This window comes from Sinohyriopsis cumingii, chromosome 5 (assembly GCF_028554795.1).
Source record: "Sinohyriopsis cumingii isolate HCF-2022 chromosome 5, ASM2855479v2, whole genome shotgun sequence".
Classification (NCBI taxonomy): Eukaryota; Metazoa; Mollusca; class Bivalvia; order Unionida; family Unionidae; genus Sinohyriopsis; species Sinohyriopsis cumingii.
Window position 1 is genome coordinate 72,390,054 of NC_142965.1, and position 22,439 is coordinate 72,412,492.

Genomic DNA, 22,439 nt, shown 5'->3' on the forward strand with positions numbered 1-22,439 from the left:
CTCAAAACATCATAAGGTCACTTGACTTACTTGGATTTTTAAATAACATTTTACAGTAACATATGTAATTACCTCCAAGACACAGAGAAAACGTTATTATCATATACTAAGGATCCATCTGACGTCATAAAATCATCGTCTTGATTATCATTCAGCACACCACATAGTCCTTGTGTTTCTTGCACATCCTTCACAGACGGGTAGATATTCAAATTTAAGGTTGATTCGTATCCCCACCAGTTATTTATTGCAACTGACACCATGGTCCCAAGGGGCATATAGATCTTTAAAAAAAATATATTATACTGATAATTTGTTGGTTACTGAACACCGTAGGTAATTTAATTCTATACACACATTTTATACTGAAAAGGACATGGTAACATTAATTCGTTTGGAGAGGCTGATGTTGATAAAACTGCAGTATTGTTGGAACATTAGACTACAACACAATATTTAGTGTATTATGCGAGTTTACTTTTTGTTGTATCTTAAAAAAGCATTCATCTTTGAGTGGGTTCTTTATTTTCGTGTGATAATGGTAGAATAGTAATTTCCTAATAAAAATGACACTCAACCAGAATATATATATTTACCCAGATCATGTAAAAATCAAATAGTGTAGGAACATTTCTGGAGAATCAACGTTTCCCGTATATTAATATTTTGTATCACTTGTGATTTGAGCTGTTACGTGTCAGTTATATTAGAAACTTTATTTATATGAAGTTTTCGAACGCCATTCAAAACATCCGCCATCACAATGGAGTTAATTAATTTTAAAGATCATCGAAAGTACTTCGTAGGAATAATTAGATTCTACAGAAAATGATTTGGTAATTCAATTGGAAATCACTTGTGATCCCGATTGTACCAATGAATATACAATATACGTAACATGCATCGAGCCCGATTATTTGCATTCTAAATTGTTCAAGCAATGTCATATACGTGCCATAGCAAAATATCTTAGTTACCAGTTATGTTTCGTCAAGCATTACATACTAATTAACGATTGCAAGTATGATTATCGTAGGAAATATAAGATTGGATATTTTGCTGATCACCCTTTCATCTAAACCTCGCATTTTGCATCAATCTGTGTAGATTACAAACGTTGTATTCCTTCATTCAAAAATATAAAATAAACTTCACGTGCAATTTAACCAGCATCATTTTAATACTTTTTTATTTCTTCATTTCGGTGATTAAAACCGTTATATTTCTATTCAGAGTTATAAATAACAAACATAAATTATATTACCTAATCCGGACTCTCACAACCGAAGCTGTCGACTGATGATATATTAACATACGCGAGGTGTGTGTATGTGTGTGTGTTTTCGTATTTTTAGTATGGGCATTTTTCTGACGTACTTTATATCTCTCTTTTGCAGCATAAACGCTTAAAAATAAAGTCACCTTATACGAATATGCATTTTCTTGTCTGACGTCAAGAATATTATCCTTGCAGGAAACATGTTTTATGAGAGCTGGACTTCTGCAGAGGTCAATTAAAAATATATCTCCTCCTGCTCGCACAGCCACTGCACATGCACAAGTTGCAACATTATTGCATTGTTTTGTTTTCATCTGAACCTGTAATGAGGATAGTATTGGTTTGCAAGACAAAATACCTCTGTGATGTTTGAATAGAAATACCAAATAAACACCATTAATGCTATAGAGTCAAGATGAACATCTAAGCAAACTACTGGACATGCCGTAAATGTTTATATCGGTATGTGATTCGCTTGGTAAGCAAACTAGTTTTTCAAAACCTAACACACACCATATGATGATTACTCACAAGAGACAATTACATCTAGTTCCCATGTCCTATTTAGTACACATCTTTAGTATAATTGTAAAACAAATGACAACCAAAAGACAGTTTTTAAATATTCGGATATTTCAAAATGTAGATTCCTGCAGATTCCAAGGAAAAACAAGAGCAAATATATACTTGAAACGAGTAAACTGGAGTGTGATGTAATCTAACATGTTCATTTTTGCTGCAGAAGTTGGGATGTTAATCGTTACCTTGTACAAAATGAATACCAAATTAGAAATTCGAAAATGTATTACATTGGTGAAGGCAGTACACGGGTTTATTATCCTAACATGCATATGATTTAATATCTGCACATTTCTCTATTGAGAACATGCTTCATTAAAACAAAATAAACAATCGAAACTAACACAAGAAAGCCCAAACGTAAATAAACTGTATAACACCAGATAGTACAGAACAATTGTTTCTGTTTTCTTTTCTTTGTGCTTGTATTTTCCAACTGCATTGTATTCAAAGATTCAGACAATGAAACATCTTATGTAAAAGTATATACTTCAGCCTTGTGTGTTACCTCTTGTTTGCTTGATCTATGACGGTAGAGGACAAATACACCAATATTTTGGTTTTCATAATATCTGAAAAAGTGTAACATTATGTAGTTATCAACTTTGAAAAAGGAAGCAGCATTAAAACCCGTTTTAGTCTTTATTTCGAAAATAGCTATTGACATATAAGAGGTTTGTATAAATCTACGGATGTAGTCAAGTATGAACTTACCGAATACAATTGTAAATAAGAGATAAAAGATAAAATAGCATCCTCATTTATCCCGTGGTCAATTCACAGGTTGGACATTTACAGATCACATCTTATGTCTTCATATCTTCCAATATATATTTATATATTTTTTTCAAGACGAATACGTAGCATAGTTTGAAGTTTTGTCATCCTGGATAAAGCAATTGAACCATATTCATATAGTTTTAACTTTCATTGCATCAAACATGTAACTTTCCAGGATAAATTTCGGTGATTCTTTATACCACGATTCCGCAACTGATGCATCATAATACTTTCTAAGTACCATTATGTTTCAGTTTGTCTAGATTTGCTGATGTACCATTCTTTACAGTTGTAACGTACTATACTTTCTTCATCGTTTACATTTTACCATGAAATCACACGTAAAGATTAATATATTTATTGATATACCAATTTTTTACAGTTGTAACGTACAATACTTTCTTTATCGGTTACAATTTACCGTGATTTCGTACGTAAAGATAGGAGATGGCTAATTGTTATCCCCTTCACGATTACATGTATATTTTGTTTTCGCCTTTTGCTTGTCTTGCATTAGAAAGTGTGTGGATTGGATGTTGTGCAAATATACTATGACAAAGTGTTTATAATTATTAAAGATGAATGCGTCATAATTTAAAAAGTCTTTCTGTTATGTCTTGACCATCAGAGCATTGTATAATATAGCATGTCTGATAATGGGCAAATCGAGAATGCATCCCAGATACTGATAAGAAAATATGAAGACAACAAACATTTTTATACACACTAATATCATCATTCAGACGATCATACTCCCGTATCATAAATATAATCAAGTTAGATCATAAGATCACAGTCCACTAATGTATACTAAGAACAAGCTTAAACAAGCATTACATTTCACACTGAAATCTCGTTTTCCTTTTCCACACACAAAGGCCTCGAGGTAGTGAAGTAAACTCCCCAAATTTCTGTCCAAGTCGTGAACGGACACATTAACAAAAGAGTGACTAGCTAATATTCTTAGGCTACATCCTTAGGCCAAACATTTTACAAACCTTCCATCAAATGATCTCATGTGAGGGTCTACATATGAGTAGCACGTCTTTGCTTGCCATGATGACACGGAGGACGTTGTGACCTGAAACAAAATTCGATATATATATATATATATATATATATATATATATATATATATATATATATATATATATATATAAAATTCAAAATCATTGAATCGTACATTTTAATTTCAAACTGCGTTGCTCAATTAAAATACAAACAATAAACACGAACGCGCAATTTCTAAATTAATTCAACACCTCAAGAGTTACGTGTAATGCATGCAGGACTCTCAACAGTTATTTATTTACATATACTGATTCATCCTGAGCAACTCAAAAAGTACTTATATTTGTAAATAGCTTCTACGTAATTAGTAACTGCAGAGGTGATATACACGCGTTATCTTTCAAGAGTCACATGACTGTGTAACTTAAAATATGTTAGGATGAAGTAGTTTCTTCGTTCTTCATATTTACAATTTGAATATGTTGAGAAACTACGGATGTATCAGATTCAATCTAACGCTGGTTAGTACTAAAATCCACTGAGTAAAGACGTGGTGATTTAGAATATCACATAATCGAATGACTATCCAGTTTAAGCTTGCTGAATTAAAATTGAATTTATTCCAAATAATTATGGGACATAATTGGTTTCCAATGTACCATAAGGTAGCTAAGAATATCTCAGGATTGTGTGTGCATGCATGTATGTGCGCATGCGTGTATGCTTATACGGGAGTTTGCAGTTTATTGTTTTCGTCATATCTTTTTCACATTAAGCTTCCAACAACTTTTAGCCATACATACGATTATATTATTGATATAGGTCCCCTGTACAATATCGTTCAATCCAACGCCTTTTGTTAAGAGTTTCAACACGAATCTGTTTCGTCCCAGTTGATAATCGTTAGAATCTCTAGTAGTAATTTTCAGTTCCGTCACATTGTTGTAAATAACTCCAGGTGTCCACTGATGATGATAAAATCCGGAGATTTGAACTCCACATCTCTGACCTTCCTGGACTGATATGCTGCTACCTTTACAGTCATTGGAATCGTCCTGATCAAACACATGGACTGACAACATGCACTTGGCCTTTGGGTTTCGATCGTTAGCCCGCGAAGAACATCCAAATGGAAAAGTTGGCTGCAGCTGTATGGTAGCTGATGATCCTTGTATCATGTTGACTGTTGGATTCAGGACCTTCAAATGAGAGCATTCTGTCGTCATTATCAACTCATAATTGGGACATCGGAAGATAATTTCTGATTTAGGAACTATTCTGTATTTTCATTGTAGATTAATGTAAATCTTTAAGAAAACATATTTCCGTAATTCTGAGTAATAAGTTCAATGGATGCCTTGTAAAGAAATCATTTTAAAAAAAAAGTTGTCGAAAGCAATATAAAATATTTCACACCCAAAACTAATACATTTTAAATATATTCATAGTATTGCAATTATTAAGCGAAAGATTTAATATATATTACAAAATGTCTGAAAATGATTAAGATACACGCATGTGCTGCATTATGTATTTGCTCATTTCAATAAAAGTCAAATATAACATGCATGCATAAAAACATTACAATTACATCAGTACATTCTTTTGCACTGCATCATGAATGATTTTTCCGACACTTGATGGCATTACCTGTTTAATTTCACGACATGTGTAACTGTATCAAAAATTTGAAAATCGCTATTTATATAAATCAAAACAGTCCGATTATTAAAATGCACCAGACCTAAAGAATGTTGGAAATAAGGCCATCAGATTTTTATTTGATAAAATACTAAACCTTCTATAACCAGTTTGAAGCAAACAAGCTTATATAACATATGCAACATGATATCGTTTTTATTTATGATACTTGTTTCATTAGGACGAGTGCATGACATTCATTTGAATGCAATAACGGAAATTAAGAGTATTTTTATTCAAAGGGCTAATGAGTCTCAATTACTGGTGTAGGCTTCGTAAATTGTTAAATAGTCTGCATAAACCTTTAAAGGCACCATTAACATACTAAAACACAGACTCTGTATTATTACAAGGAACGATCTTGTTTTGTCCTAGACAAAAATATCAGTCTTGATGAATTCAATCAGTGAATGTTATTTGTACGGATGATTAACATATATTAGCTACAAATAAATAATTATAGAGAAAAGATAATTACCCGTATTCCGAGCCATAAAACGAGACTTGTCGTTGAGTTACTGGTAGTGTCTTCTGTATTCCTGCTTGAGTTGATAATGCATTTGATCTTTAAAAGAAATAATGCATACAAGAATGTACATTATTAATAAGGTGAGCTTGCACAATTTTTTCGGATGTGTGGATTACCATTAATGAACAAAATTATCCGATGAGAATTGACCCCATATATTTTTTTAATTAATATTATTTTATAATATATTTCCTATGTTTTGATAATCTATTATAACTAGTATTTTTAATCAGTAAATGAAATGTTTGATTTGTCAGCAGGAAAGTCATTATATATACACGTATATTCAATTAGGTATATTTTCGATCGTCACGCTCTCTGGTAATCTCCTTGATACCTCTTTGGGAATCGTTCATACATACATACATACATACATACATACAGGACATAAATACATACATACATACATACATATATATTCTTTCTCTTTCAAACTGTACATATTAGAATACTCACGTTAATGTCCAATTTATAACCACCTTTGATTAGCTCAGGTTCATACAAGTCCGTACCATTTATAGCAGAACGTAGTACAGGCCCTTTGCTTACAAGGAAGTGGTCGTTCACATACCTGACAGAAAAGTATAAATATACCAAGACAAATATTTGATAGATACTATAGCCATGAATCACTTTGTATATATATCAGGGGCGTACCGAAACTATTTGGCACCTGGTGTGGATCCTACCTTTGGCACCCAGACAAATACTTTTAAAATGTAAGCACTAAGAAAAATATGATATGCTTATAAGTGGATCTTTAAACAGTACAATGATGTCATAAGGTAAATGGAAAAAAGTTTACTTTGGCGAATTTTTCGTTCGCTTTGAAAACCTGTAATGGTATTTCAACTCTCCCGATGGTACCCCCAGTTCTGGGTGTCACCCTGGACCGCTACCCTCGCACACACCTTAGTACGCAACAGACATATATATATATATATATATATATATATATATATATATATATATATATATATATATATATATATAAAAACATCATCACCGTATCAACACAACAAAGCTGCTTTGCAAGCTGCATTCTTTATTAGACATGTATACTTAGCCTACATGGCATGGATGATGGTGTTTGTAAGAAAGGCTTCGTAACACTTCTCTCATTATTAACGGAAGAGTTTAAAGTATTAGCTAACTTGTACTGCATTTATTGTTTCTCCGTATTTAGTTTAACTTCATATTGCATAGTTAGATAGATAGATAAATTGATAGATGGATGCACCCACATACTTACACGCACACACTCACACATACACCCACACATACATACATACATACATACATACATACATGTGCACATGCACTCATCCATCCATCCATCCATTAATCCATCCATCCATCCATCCATACATACATACACGTTCATTTATATATATTGCGGTAGATATCTTTTATGAAATATATTTCATAATAATTGAATATTTACCATGACACAAAGTAGTATAACTGATCTGTCTCTTGTTGATCAAGCTGACAACGAAAATACAATTGCGGTTTTTTGAAGGTTCCGCCAGCTACGCCCGGTGTATCTTTGAAGAAAAGTCCGGGTTCAACTGTAGCAGGTCCCGTCGAGGGAATCGTGGGATCTACAACGAAGTAAACAATCACTTAGCTCGATTTAAACTTCTTAAATGCAATTATCTGTATATTCTTCTTTAACGATAAATCTTGCTATTAAGCAAACAAACTATCATGAAATAATCGCTTCGATTATAACTGTTTGATATTGTAACAATGAAACCCACATACACACACAAATATATATATATATATGTGTGTGTGTGTGTGTGTGTGTGTGTATGACATAACTCTTTACCTAGTTTGTATTGTCTAAGTGGTCCATTAGAAAATTAGAGATTGTGTAATCGGTTGAGATGTATATATGTTTTCCGCATACTTCGCATATCTTGACTCACGTCTAATCTAATGAAATGCTCTGATTGTTACCAGTCAGTTATATGAAGAAAGAAAGGAAAATGTGCTTTCTATCTCTGTAAATTTTAACCAATTTGCTGCAGACAATGGCTAGGAGCTTATACAATAAGGTAAGATATATCTAGAGTAGAAACATTGAGATTACTAACTGATGCAGCGTACACCTGCGCAGTTTTGTAAATTATATATTTTTTGTTTGTCCCTGAAATTGAACTATCGTGCCAATTCATACTGTGCTCAGTCAATAATATCTCTCTACCTAATGACAAATCCTGGCGTCCTAGATAAAGTGAACATTATACAGCAATGTGTGCCCAGTGTTCGCTTCATTGCATTTTGTTGTACACTGAAATATTTGGTCAACGAAACGGTTTTCAGAGACGTTTGGACGAAAAATCTACATTTCCCAAGTTAGATCAAAATGAGTTATGGGCTTTTGTTTTAGGGCAATTTTTAAGACAGAAAGATTTACTATTTGCCCATAAAAAAACAAAACATAACAAAGCAAAAACAGAAACTCCAAGAGTCACTAACGCTGAATTATCAAACTACATTAAGTATCTTAGGTCACTAACCTCCATACCGGAAGCAAACCTGCTGGCCATTATGGCCATTAGAATTAAAACTCTATAAAAACAAAACTTACCCCATTTAAACTCAACATGTTACAAAAGAAAACTGCAGACCACAACCTTCCATACTTCTCTTACACGTGTCAGCTAGTCACTCAATAGCTTGTCTCTTTGCAATGAAATGTTGTCAATAAATCAACTTGAATGCTTTTTCGCTTGTAAGTCAACTTTGACAAGGATCTATTTTGACTGATGTTCTGTTCAGCTGTTAATGCAAAGTCACACTTAATGCATCCCTTTCGGTCATAATTTGGATTTTGCATGACTGGTTAAATTTTGCAGCGACGACAGAACAATCAATGCTTATGAAGGCTGACCTATACAGTGGAGAAATGAAACTAATTAAATTAAATTTATTGAGGTTCTTAAGTGACAGAGCCTAATCTTACAAACATGTTATGTAATGCAAATAAATACTAAAGATTAAATCGTACTAAATTAACGATTTTGCCAGCAATGTTTTTTTTCAGAAACTTTTACATGTAATTTACATGACACACAAATATACAAATCTAGCCACCCAGGTGAAGTTGATGCTACCATCCAAGGTGTAGAGAGGTGCGTTTCTGATATGAAATCATGGATGACAGGTAACAAGCTAGGTGCAGATGAATGATGATAAAACTGAGGCCGTTCTGATCACAACACAAATATTTTATCATTCACATCCTTTACCTCAAACAATAAATATCAGCAACGAAAACATTAAATTCACACAATCAGTACGAAACCTAGGTGTTACTATGGACAGTACTCTCAGACTGCACCAACATGTCATGCACATATGCAAGGCTGCATATCTTGAGCTAAGACGCATCAGCTCAATTTGGAAATATCGTTCAGTTGATGGCACTAAATCACTTGTGTGTATCGTTAGTACTTTCAAGACTGGACTATTGTAACCCAATTATGTCTGGTACATCTCAATATCTGCTCCAGAAACTTCAAAAAGTTCCAAACACAGCTGCTCGGATCATACTTAGAGTACCTCGATCAGATCACACCTCCCGCTGCTCTGTACCCTACATTGGCTATCCATTCGATCCAGAATCAAACACATAATTTGTTCTCTGTGCTACATTTCACTGTCGGACTCTAGTCCAACATACGTATCCGACCTTACACATGTGTAGACACCAGCAAGATACTTACGCTCCTCTTCTGACAATCGTATACTCATTATTCCCACTATGAAAACAAAGTCATATGGACAGCGTTCTTTTGCATACCAGGGCCCAATAACGTGGAATGAATTTCCTACTGAACTTAGACACAAAGACACAGTGATCACATTCAAGAGGGCTCTCAAAACTCACTTATTTTGACTGCAAGAACAAACTTAAAGACTTAATAATGTTTCCTACCTGAAATATTCTCAGCATGTTTTTTTTTATTGTTTAATGCTTTTATAATTTCATGGTGTTTGTTTTTGCAATAATATTATTATATGTTTTTATCTTAAAGGTGTTGTCAAATGTTGTAAAGCGCTTATAGCTTCTAAAGATTATACGCTGTACAAAAACCTCATTATTATCATTATTATTATTATAATTAGCCTACCATTTTTCATGAAATTCTTGGCTTTAGTGGGCTAGGACGGGTTTCTGGTCACGTCGATAAAATATAATGGTAATGGAAACATGTTTTGAAATCGAGAAAACAAGCATATAATACGCCGGAACTGTATTATATTACATTGCCAGAAAGGGAATCATCATCGGCAACAATGACCCAGGACGCCGGTTAATCGAACCGTTGACGTTTGCTCCATGTGTAGACGAGATATACTTAAATAAGACCTTGTTAGCCAAACAAAATTTAGAGACAAGGAAACTAAAAATATACAGAAATTGTTTGGCGACCCACTATTAAAATGTGTCTAAATAAGCAGTCACTATGGATTCATTTGATAGAAATTAAGTTTAATGCAAATTTCAGACATATTCGAAGTGAAGCAGAATGCTATATCCTTGGATGTTACAACTTGTTAAAGAACACACCCTCACACATACACATATGTATATATATATATATATATATATATATATATATATATATATATATATATATATATATATATATATATATGAAGCTATTTATTTGATTATATAAAAGATTGCCTTACAACTATAATTTAAGTGATATTCGATAATAAGTAAAAACCAGTTATTCATTTCTCTATAAAGAAAAGTGAAAATTTCAAATGCACTGTTAATTGTGAACCAAATCTCAAATACTAGTACATGTTTTTTTCACAAATGCAAATATATTGATTGTTAGGAAAATAGAAAATGTTCCGAATGAATTCCAATTGTCTTGAATTTCCCGATGTACCATAATTATGCAGTTTGGAATGTATATGAAGGCATTCATAATAATTGTGCAGTAGTCTATAGCAAAAGTAAATAAGCAATCTGTAATTACAATAAATGATTTTAAATAAATAATTTCTGTCGAATTATGTTTGAATGAAATTGTAAGTTTTGATCATGATTTCCACAAAATGATAAACGGGAACGAACTATTTGTTGATCATAACCCTACTTATATAAATTTTGCACTTGACGTACAACGTAACATGACCGACCGTGAACTCACTTGATATATAAACGCAATAATTTACAAATGACCGGCAGCCCTGGATGAAAGTTAGGTAGACCCCTTCCATCATAAAGAAAATTAAATCTTTATATAATAAATCTCTCTAGTAAACACTTGTCAAATTTGAATACGAGATCATAGTAATGCAAGTGTCATAGGATGTTATATCATAAATGACCCACCCTTCGGTAAATAATACAGACTAAATCAATAAAGTATGTATATAGACGTTGAGAGTACATCTCCATAATCACACAATCCTTTCCCCTGATGTATCTAATGTCATTGGTGTATTCCTATAGCAATGAACCCAGCTTCAACAATTTTTGATCTTCGCGTTTCATGTTTTGAATGACCACGGACAGTATGCACAAACACTAGTTCAAATGGTTAACTAACAGTCTTTCGTGAACTGATTCACTACTAGCAAACAACAGCAAAAGGAAAGTCTCGTTCCAATCACTACCGTTATCCAAAACAATAGGACTTAATCGTGTTTTTCAAAATTGGGTGAACTCTTCACAACGCCCCTTGACTTTCAATGTGATTGGCATGATATTTAAACTGTTGGATGCTTAATTCATGTACAACCTGTTGGAAAACTCCAGATAAATTTAAATTTTGATCAGACTGGAATGATTGATGAATGCCAGCAAGTCTAGAAATCTTACGTCCAGATGTTATTATGGTTTTAGTTTTAATATTTATCAAAGGAATTACCTCTTGGTGTCTTGAGGATACACACATTACTATTAATAAGAAGGGTTTGCTTGACTTGGTCTTAGGAAAGGGGGATAAACAGTCTAAGATTATTATGCGAAGGTGAGCTTAAGGTATTTTCTGATAGGGTTTTCCTATATTTGAAAGTGAGAAAAGATCGACCGCATTTTAAAACATCCCTTTTACTTTTTGGTTAATACAATTGATTCAAGATCTTGTGGTAAGTCGTACTGACTGCTACATGATGAACCAACACCTTTCATGCATAGAATAATAATATTCTATCGATATTAATTCCAAGCAACATTCGGAGAGCACATTGATCACTCGTCACGAGCGTTTGCCTCACGTGGTCGCCATTTTCTTACCACGACCCTATTTGTTTAGAAAGCGATACACTATGTCATGCCTGGCTTCATTTTAAGTAATCACCTGCTGAAAATGACATGATATCCAAAGATCGTGTTCCTTTTTATATCAGTGACTGTCTTCGATCGCACGGATTAAAATATGTTGAATAAGTAGTAGAACGATGATCATCCTGAATGAATTGATCAGTCTAGGTGCAAACGTGCCCTCAATAACAGTCTGATCAATAAATATGGCATCACGTAAATGAACAATTGCCATATCAACATCATTTTCACGAAGTCGTTTTGTCATAGCTACTGCAACTGCACGGTATGGACACAACTCAGGAATTATGCTCACAATATGACGCACGGCTTGATGTAAGCAATGCTTGTGAGATACAAATGGATAAGCCACGACCTTATTTCCAGTCTAGTAATAAATGCATAACCTCTTTAGGTACATACTTTATTGATCCAGCTGTCATAATTCATGTGATTAAGTATCAAGCCAAATTGACCCAATGAAGATGAACATTATCAAAGCCGCACTCTACCTTCCTAAATAAATACACTTTTACATGATAAAGGATTGTCAGACACCTTTACATGACGAAGACTGCTTACAAACAAAAACTCTGAGAAGCACCCGTGTCCTTCAAAATTTCAATAGGGATACTCTTGAAAAAGTCGCTAATAGCTGAGATAGAACAATATGACATTTCATTCATAAGTGTCTGAAAGAGACTCGGACTGTTGTCCATTTTAAACGACACATGTATTACTTTCAATGCAAAACGTGACTTTAATGTCTTTGAAATTTGGAACCATTCCGTCTTTATAAGGTGTTTATTATCCTACATTTAGCAGTCAGATATGACTTACCCTTTCCTTAACAACAAGTGCACTTATGACGATGTACATATTTCTGATCAGTCTTATCATATGTTTGATTTCCAAAATGTTTGCTGTTTTTATTTGAAAATACTCGGATGATGTTTTGATACAAAGATCTTAGAAGAAGATATACTGACAACTGCAACAGCTGCCAAAGATTCTACCTTTATCTCATCATTTTCAGTTATGGCATTGCCTTGTATAATCTTTATTAACCCTTCCCTTCTAAATCTGCATTTTATTCTCTTTCTCTATGTGCATATGTCTCTCTGCGGACTCTCTGATCTTTTCCTCTCCTTTTCAATTTCTCTCACTTCTCTCACTCTCTTTCTGAATCTTTCATTTTAAATTCTTATTTCCGAATCTGAAGCGTTGTTATCTTCAATTCAATATCATTTGTTTCTTCTCTATTTTACTGTAGTTCTTTTAACGCTCATCGAAACGAGAGACATACCTACAAATGAAACCGAAACCTATTTTATCCAAACTGTTTATTTCGAAATAATATCGAATAAGGATATTGCTAATCTCTTGATTTGTCAAAGATGCTTTCGCTTCAAAAAGATTATAATATCTTCCAAGAGAAAGAATCTTGTCATTTCCATGGACACTAAATCTTCCTGTTCGGGATTGGAAACAATGTTTTCCGAATCAGATGACATTTTGAATGCATGCTGACTTCACTAAGCATTTCGTGAAATGTATATAATAAAAATCGTTGCCAGAGATAATGAAATTTCCGAAATAAATCAATTTTAAACACAAAATCAAATAATATATTTCCAATGTTATAAAGAAAATCAGATCCGGGAGTATCCTTTTAATTCTCTCTTAATCTATTTCACAAGACGACTTTGAGCCAATAAGTTTTGTACAATCAGCAAAATATATACATTTCTCCGTTACAAAATGAAACTCTAAGAGACAGGGCGGTATATAATAAATACCAAATCATCCTGAATTCCATAATACAAGATCAAATGATTATAATGTTTCGAGGTAATTTCAACAGTCTCGAATGTCCGAATGCGAAGTAGTTCTGATGAATCTAATGAAATCCATGTCTTGAATGCCCCGAAACAAAATATTCGTGAAATTCCCCAATTATCACAACGATGCAATGCAGCAGATCTTTGAGAGCGTTCACAATATAGCTGCAACGTAGTGTGCTACATTAACTCAAGAACAAGCATAGGCCTTGAATTAACTTTCTAATAACCATTTTGTTTTCAACTTAGTAACATACCAAATGTCGACTATGCAGTGCTTGTGACTCTGATGCAATACTCACCGAAGCAATAGGCGAAATAAGACTGATGCGTTGGAGACAATTTGTACAACATATGTGTTCCACAATTTATGATTTCAACGTCATCAATTGGATAGACCTGTTGGTCGCACTGAGTCCAGGTAGTCATCAAACAGACCTTGCGCTTCACTTTTCCTTCACTCGTCCTAGGTATGGTGCCTTCATAATAAAACATCGATGAGATAAATGATAATAAATGGTTTGATATATGATATGTGCTTAATATTACTGCAGTAAGTATGTCCTTAAACTGTCATGATCTTGCCTACTATAAAGAACAGAAAGAATTTAAGCCAAGTTTGTAGAAACACTGCTTGCTGTCTTTTTGTTATTGCGGCAGCTACAAGAACTAATGCAGCACTCGATCCTTTTAATAACAATATTATTATGTATCCACGAGGTTCTTTACCAATATCATTGTTTATATCTTTCCAAATATGAATTTGAAAATACCGTCAATTATTTAAATATTTACAGCTAGCTCTGTCCTCATTATATTAACTCCACCTAGTCTATTTTTAATATATATTTGTCACAATAAATAATGTTTTGACTTCCGTTTATGAGTCTTTGGCTATTATTTTAAAGATTATAGAATTTCATTGTCAACAAGTTTGATTTTTAATAAAGCAACAAAAAGAACAACATAAAGAACTTCTATAGTCTTCTCAACTTTTTTTTGTTAGTGTGTGATGAATAATTATCGGACAGTTTCTTCATTTTATCTCCGGACTTTTCAGTGAAAGATATATTCATTCATGTATAATGTATTGTCCCAAGTAATTAACTTAAAACGGTGTTTTCTGTCCTTAGTATATTATTTAGGTGGGTCGTATGAGTAAACAATTGTTCTATTAGTTCTTTATTTTAAAATATATTTAATGGATCACCATTAATAAAGCTGCCTTTTCTAGGTTATATCACTGAACAGTCTTTAGGATGACGTTCTGCCGTTTCGTCTTTTGCCTCGAATCATTTTGGGACCTAATAATATAATCCATAAAGCAACAAGTATTCAGAGACCGTTTCTTTATTATTTACAATTATCTTGACCATAAGTCTTGTACGTAATGTTCTTATGTTCTGTGCCATGATTTCCCTCTTTAAGAAATACCAAAGCCGTACTTTCGTTAGTTTAAATAACACATTTTAATTAACGCACCATTTAGCCATATGGGCCAATGTGTACCGCAGGAATTGTAAGTATGCAGACCACTGGGGCTAGTCGGCATGTTTCTGCTTCCAACGTCATACCAGCCACTAGGGAGATAGTGATCTGTTATACAGCACAGGTCCGTATTATTTGAAAGTCTTTTTTCTATATCTGGAAGTGTCAAGTGGATTCCATTGCAGTTTTCGCCTGAAAAGATTCATCGTTTTTCTTGAAAATACACATGATAAAATGCAGATCTAGTTATTATTTTCAAATATTTCAAATTTGTTTTTCTCACTATATTTCAATGGACACCATATTGTACAAACGCCAATGACTTTTTATGCATCATGCAAATTGCGAAGTGGTATACATTAGAGTGAGGAATTAAGTAAATTGTATAATGCTATCTTGGATTCACGTATGGATTAAGAAAACATTATATTTTATTACGTGTTTAGGCTCTAATAAATAGTAACAAAGAAATAGTGAAAACAGCAAGTTTTGTAAAATTTAACGAATAATTTTTTCCTGGACAAACAATGTAAAAATGGAATAATGGACTTACAGTTTTAAGAATCAAATCCAAAAATAGTCCAAGAATAATCCATGAATAAAATTTTAAAATTCCTAGTAGTGAAATGTTCTAATGAATTCATGCTTGAGTCCCTATAAAAATCCAAGATGGAAGGTGATGACGTATGCTGTAACCTGTACAGTGCTGTAGTCTACAGTTGCTTGTTAAAGCAACAAGAAATAACACTCCGGTGTTTGAATTTCGAATAAAATTTCGAGAAATTTCTTTTTCCATGAATTCTGTATGAGCACTCAAATATTTCCAGAGAAACTGATCAATCTTTTAAAATCCAAATAATTTCGTAAAACAGAATTTTAACCATTCTAGTAACAACAAAAGAAAACATCTTAACATCAAGTGTTAAAAGCCCAAAACTTAAATTATTTATATAAGGCAAAAGGTTATACACTAATCTAAGAGGCATTCGGAAAAAATGGAAGGTTACGTGATCATGTTTACATCACGTAATCCTAAAATAACCTTGACAAAAACCAATTATTTTTCTTTAAGAATGAAATTGTTAAAAAATTGTTTACTTCACTGAGTGATATCTCAATCAAGGCAGAAGCTATTTACATGTGCTATATCACGTATTCCAATACACCCTCGGTCGCACTCTTATGTATCCCACAATACAAATAAATTTAAAACACTTGTTTACTTGCTGTTAATAATTTTGATTTAAGATCAGGAACTAGGTCACCCGTAGCTGTTTACGACAAAACAGTAAAGTGAAACTAATTTTCTGAAAAAAATAATTCCTAGTAAACTAAATAACTACATTGTGATGTAATAAAATATTTTGCATAAAACTTACAGACAATTACATTAAAATAAATATAAATTAAATCAGATATACGTAACATTTTTACTATGAATAGTACTCTCATATTTGCTAATTTATATCCTTTTCATTTGTCTAATATTAGTTAGTGTTTCACATCTTTACGCTTCATGGAGAGTTGGTTAGATATGTAAGTAGGTGAATTAAAAGCTTCATCTGAAACAAAGAGTAAACGTATTAAGAAATAAACGGAACCAAATTGTATTTCCATCTGGACGCCTTTGTTCCAACATTGTTTTGTTTCTCGTGTAGGGAAAATTACTTTTAAGTTCTTGTCTGGACTGTTTCTGCTTAGCAAGATTTTGAAAATTTTGAATGATGTATTGTTCTTTTGTATAACAAAACAGTATTTAATATTACATAGCATAATACAATCACTTTCCTCCTTGGTTCCTTCCAGTTTCAGGATAAGTATAAGTGATATATAGTTGTTGAGAGGCAAAGTTAATTTCTAGTGGATTATTCCGATTTAGACACAAATACATTCATAATCAAGGAACATGTAAAATATGTTGGTTGTGAATTTTATTTCTTCAGAGCCTACCTGTTGTTTTTTTTTTTTATAAAGAAATTCTAACTTCAGCACATCAACCTTTTCTGTGATACCTTTGAATCGCAGCATAACAGTAGCTAAATACTGTTAAACCATACCTTTTGTGATCGCCAGTCTCCATACAAGCATGAACAATACAATGTTCATTCTATGTTCATCTGTAATTCCTGCAACATAGACAATATATTTGTAGATGGTTTCGATTCCATCTGAAAGTAACACAGTGTCCATAGTCTGCCCTAAATATTACCATCGAATGACATCTAGGTGATATTATTATTATAATAGAGAGTGTCATCTCGATACCATCGTTTATGAAACTTTCGTAAGTGTAAAAATGTCCCACCTACTACTAAATAATCCGACTAAGTCTGTTCCTGTTACAGCTACTGCTTCTACTTCTACTTTTAATTATGAGACCTGAGGAATAACAACACCAAACACCACGACGACATATACTATTACCACTGATGTTACTGCAACTTCCAATACGCCAACACCACTATTAAATCACCAACACTTATATTCGTTTATTTTTTTCATATTTTAATAGTAAGTTTTGATTGAAGAAAAACTATCCCTTCCGTTTAGTCAATGTATGATTACGTTCTTTTTGTAGGAGATGTATACACAAGAAATTGAAGAGGTTAAGAAACCGCAAATACTATGTGAATCCGGAACTAAGGAGTTGACAAAGCATCTACTCCATTTATCATTAGTCACTTTCGTTTAAGAAAAAAAAACATGTTTCCAACGTATTAGGAAGAATGGTACCTAGTTAGTATTACAATCAGGACATGCATTATGCTGACCTTAGCGGGTTTTCACAACTAAAATGGTAAAATGACCAAGTTTTTGGAACTATTATGGGAAAGGTTTAATAATTATTTCGTGTCCTATCGGATGGTCGTTCAACAATGTATACCAGTTCAGCCGAGTGTGTATGAACTTACCAATCGGCGATCAAAAAGACTGAGTCCATTAATGGTTCCTCTGTTGGTTCATTAATCTATTTATCAAGCCATGTATATTTTATTTATTCAGTTTGATGTGTCTTGTTTGCTTAATATTTTCTTTTGTTCTAACATTTGTTTGTTATTTTGTCTATTCATCAAGAATTAATTTACTCATTAGTTCTTTTAATGCATTTGTTCCTTTGTCTATGAATAAATATATATGTTAGCTTCCTTGTTACATAGCATAGAGGATGGTTCGCCCAAATCAGTTGCTGTCGTTGTTCTGCGAGTTAATCAACGCTCGCTCTGTTGACGTTTGGACATAGCGCCAGCTGCAAAACGGGTGATACTGTCATAACCCAAGGGATAGGCAACAAACATAGACCCAGCCTGAATCCTTGTGCATGTATTGTTCAATTAGAATCGGTAAAGCAGCATTAGTCTGTGCTACCAAATTTCGTTGTGGTGTTCAAAGTTCCTTGTACATTGAGTCGTTACTGTAGTTTTGGAGGTATATCAGAAATAAAAACAAACCGTACTATGATTTATGAGCGTTATATTGGTGTTTACTATCGAGATGGTGCACAGTTTAAAACGTAACAGGGCAATACAATCCATTGCTATAGAGAAAAATACTAACAGTGTTTGCCGGTTCGTACTGTCATTCTAACTCTCTTTAATCCAATACACGTTCTTTGATTTAGACTTCAGACATTTGAAATGTGTTTGTTATTGTTATTTTCTTTGCTACATTCACACCGTTTATATAAAAATCTGATTCATCTGCATAATGTAACTAAGGAGATGAATAATGAACACAAGCATCTTTAATATCCTTTTATATTTAATAGCAAGACTTTTAGACAGTGCTCTTGTATTGTAGTATCATACTTTAGAAAATTAAATGACATAGTACATGCAAATATTATCCATTCCTCTTGTAGTACTTCGCTTTTGCCACTGAATATGATCAATGATGCAGATACATGTCTGAAAACTTCCTATCCCTACACAACAATGCTCCTTTTCTGAATTTCTTTACTCTAACGTTATCAACTTCCCCTTGCAAATAACAGAAAATACTCATGCACACGTCTGATATTTTTTTAATTGGTAGCAAGGATTGAATATGTAATAGCATATATGTCACTGAAATACGTGATTATGTTTACTAACTTGCATGCATCATGCACAAAATGTTCAATCCATTTTAAGCATAAAATAAAATAAACCAATACACACAGATATATATATATATATATATATATATATATATATATATATATATATATATATATATATATATATATATATATATATATATATATATATATAAACATACATTTATTTACACTTTAATGAAATATTTATAAATCAAAGTAACTATTTATATCTTCCATTGGCAAAAACACTTACAGAATGTTGACAGATGAATGAATTACATAGATCGTCTTCACTTTAATTAGCATCGAGAAACATGTTTGGATTTTTCCAGGGCATAATTTGATCGTTGATGTAGGACTAATTCTCGCATGTATGCCATGCGCCAGGCATGCAAACAGCACTAAAATTACTTTCTGTGTCTGAAACGTGCAAGATGCAAACAAAATCATCAAGATATATTATAATATCTTGTAACAGAAGATGTGCATTTTCACCCAACCCATAAAACAAGGTTTTAATTGTGTTTATCATCATAATATAATCTTCTTCGCTGTTAGTCTTAAACTATGTCTTCAAAGTTGTTATAGACACATAAGAGCATGTGGTAATATAAAAAAGTGAACACCACTCCAGGTAACCTTTCATCACTAAACTGATGTTTCGGACTCCATGTTCGATTTTAGACAATGGAAGCCATCCACTTCATCACGGAAATGCATTCTCTACTTGCCTTGTCCATTTCACTTTGTTTTCTCGGATTTGATTATTTTTCATGTTTACACATCCCTTGCTCCACTCGTGTGACCATGTGTGTCAATAACGGAAACGTTCTTTTGTTTTGAGATTACAGACAGATGCATCAGAAAATTTGTTGGACAAAGGAATGTGTAGTCACAAAACGTGTGACACCTTATTTGGAAAGTATTGACAATCAAGGTGATGAAATTTAATTAACATGTGAGTGATAAAGAAATGATTATTTTTAGCATTGTTCTGACTTTTGTTTTGTTTCTCTAAAAATCACCGCTCAAAATATAATCCTTCACGAATGAATTAGACCAGATAGTCGTACACTACAAAGACACCGAAATCCTCTAGGCTGTTCATTTTCCTCTTTTGGGTGAACACATATCCGAACTAGTAGAATGAGCCACTAAAGAATGAAATATAAACTTGCATTAAATATTCATAACTAGTATACAATACAAAGTTTTTATAGAAAGCAACAACAAAACCGAAAAAAAGTTTGTCATAGTTTGTTGTTCTTGGCACTATATTACCATTTATTTGGTTTGCAAAATCAAGCCATTCTTGTTTAAAGAAAACCTAATAATTTGCAACATATAGTAAACAATACAAGACCGACTGAAAACATTAAAAGATGTGTTTCGTGATCTAAATGTAACATACGTTGGTGCCAACAATGTACAAATCTTATATAAAGTGTCTATTCTACTAGTTCCAGTATAAAATATAATTTGTTCTTCTGTTATAACACTAACTGAAAATCAACGGATAAACTTTATTTTGATAACTTGTAAAAAAGTAGCATAAAATTTATACTTGAAAAAAAACATTTAACATTGTCCATATCTGTTGTTAAACATCTATATCCTTATATGGATGCAGGAAAATACAACCTATCTGTCATCTATGCGACAGACTTTGATGCTTTCTTTGGGAAATATATTTCATTCAGTTAAAAGATGGTTCAATTCAGAATAGTTTATCTTATTTTGCTAGTTTAATGTAGTCAGCCAATTTATTTATATTAAGAAAAACAACTGTACGGTTAACTGCCAGTCGTTAAAACAAATTCTTTATGTGATATCACATTCCAACATGCACATAATGTTTTCAACAATTTCCCACGTTTCTTTAATCCTTTCTGACTATGAAACATTTCAGATTTATGTCATAGTTTACTATTTGTATTGTCGCTGCAGTCAATTTTGCAAAACATGACTCCGCTATAATTATTTCATATAATGTGCGTATTTAAATCGAACCTTTTCCTCGATGTATGTGGTCTCTCATGTCGAATTATTGTAGATCTTCAAATTGTATAGTACATTTATTGGAGTGCAAATATGTGCATTCTTCAACATTAAGTGCGCAGTCAAGTCTTTCTTTGTACTGAACGGTTTTACAATTAGTTATATTAAAAGATACTATTTCATTCACTGTTATCATCACATTAAGCTCAAAATATTAAATACCACCCATCTATTAAAACTTTGTGCATGTATTTATAACAAAGTCAAATTAATGTTATATAAATATTTTATATGCTAAGTAATATTTTATATGCTAAGGAAGCATCAATGTCTATCGCATGGATGACAAATAAGAAAGAGGTTGTACTTTCGTGCATGCATATAACGATATCAATGATTAACAATATATATTGACCATGATAAATGCTTGTTTCTTCAAATAAAGCGTGAAATGATAAGTTCAGTTGGAAATATGAAATGAAATGTACGTTCAGATACATAGTTAAACAAGTAGTGAAAGTGTCAGTCTGATGAATAAGCATTTACATCATGAACAAGCTGAATGTATTTTGTTCCACATAAAACACATAATATGGGCCGTTGTTATGCAATGTATTGAGGGATATAGTAACGGTACATGATGCCAATTCAAGAAAGCGGGGAAGAAAATAATCCAGCTGGATGGATGACTCATTTTGTTAAATGACAACCTCTCAATGTCGAAAACCTATATTGGAATTGGTGAACCAGTACAGTTTCCAATTCCAACTCAAATGTTGCCACGAACTACGTTCTCATCGTATTGGAAGAAGGTTGTAAATGAAAGAAACAGATTTATGTCATACAGTGTTTCA

General features: G+C 32.7%; 1 protein-coding gene across 1 annotated transcript in view; it reads right to left on the reverse strand.

Annotated features, from left to right (window-relative positions):
• The window catches only part of LOC149799434 (von Willebrand factor D and EGF domain-containing protein-like), an 86,282-nt gene that overhangs the window by 14,753 nt on the left and 49,090 nt on the right, over positions 1 to 22,439 (reverse strand). The window contains exons 2-12 of the mRNA XM_089958778.1: positions 17,567 to 17,635; positions 15,504 to 15,701; positions 14,324 to 14,500; positions 7,324 to 7,483; positions 6,336 to 6,450; positions 5,829 to 5,915; positions 4,453 to 4,848; positions 3,637 to 3,719; positions 2,367 to 2,430; positions 1,423 to 1,599; positions 73 to 284 (exon numbers count right to left, since the gene is read on the reverse strand). Of these exons, the coding sequence (XP_089814904.1) occupies positions 73 to 284; positions 1,423 to 1,599; positions 2,367 to 2,430; positions 3,637 to 3,719; positions 4,453 to 4,848; positions 5,829 to 5,915; positions 6,336 to 6,450; positions 7,324 to 7,483; positions 14,324 to 14,500; positions 15,504 to 15,701; positions 17,567 to 17,615 (1,718 nt within the window). The 5' untranslated portion in view covers positions 17,616 to 17,635. The remainder of the gene's footprint in view (positions 1 to 72; positions 285 to 1,422; positions 1,600 to 2,366; positions 2,431 to 3,636; positions 3,720 to 4,452; positions 4,849 to 5,828; positions 5,916 to 6,335; positions 6,451 to 7,323; positions 7,484 to 14,323; positions 14,501 to 15,503; positions 15,702 to 17,566; positions 17,636 to 22,439) is intronic.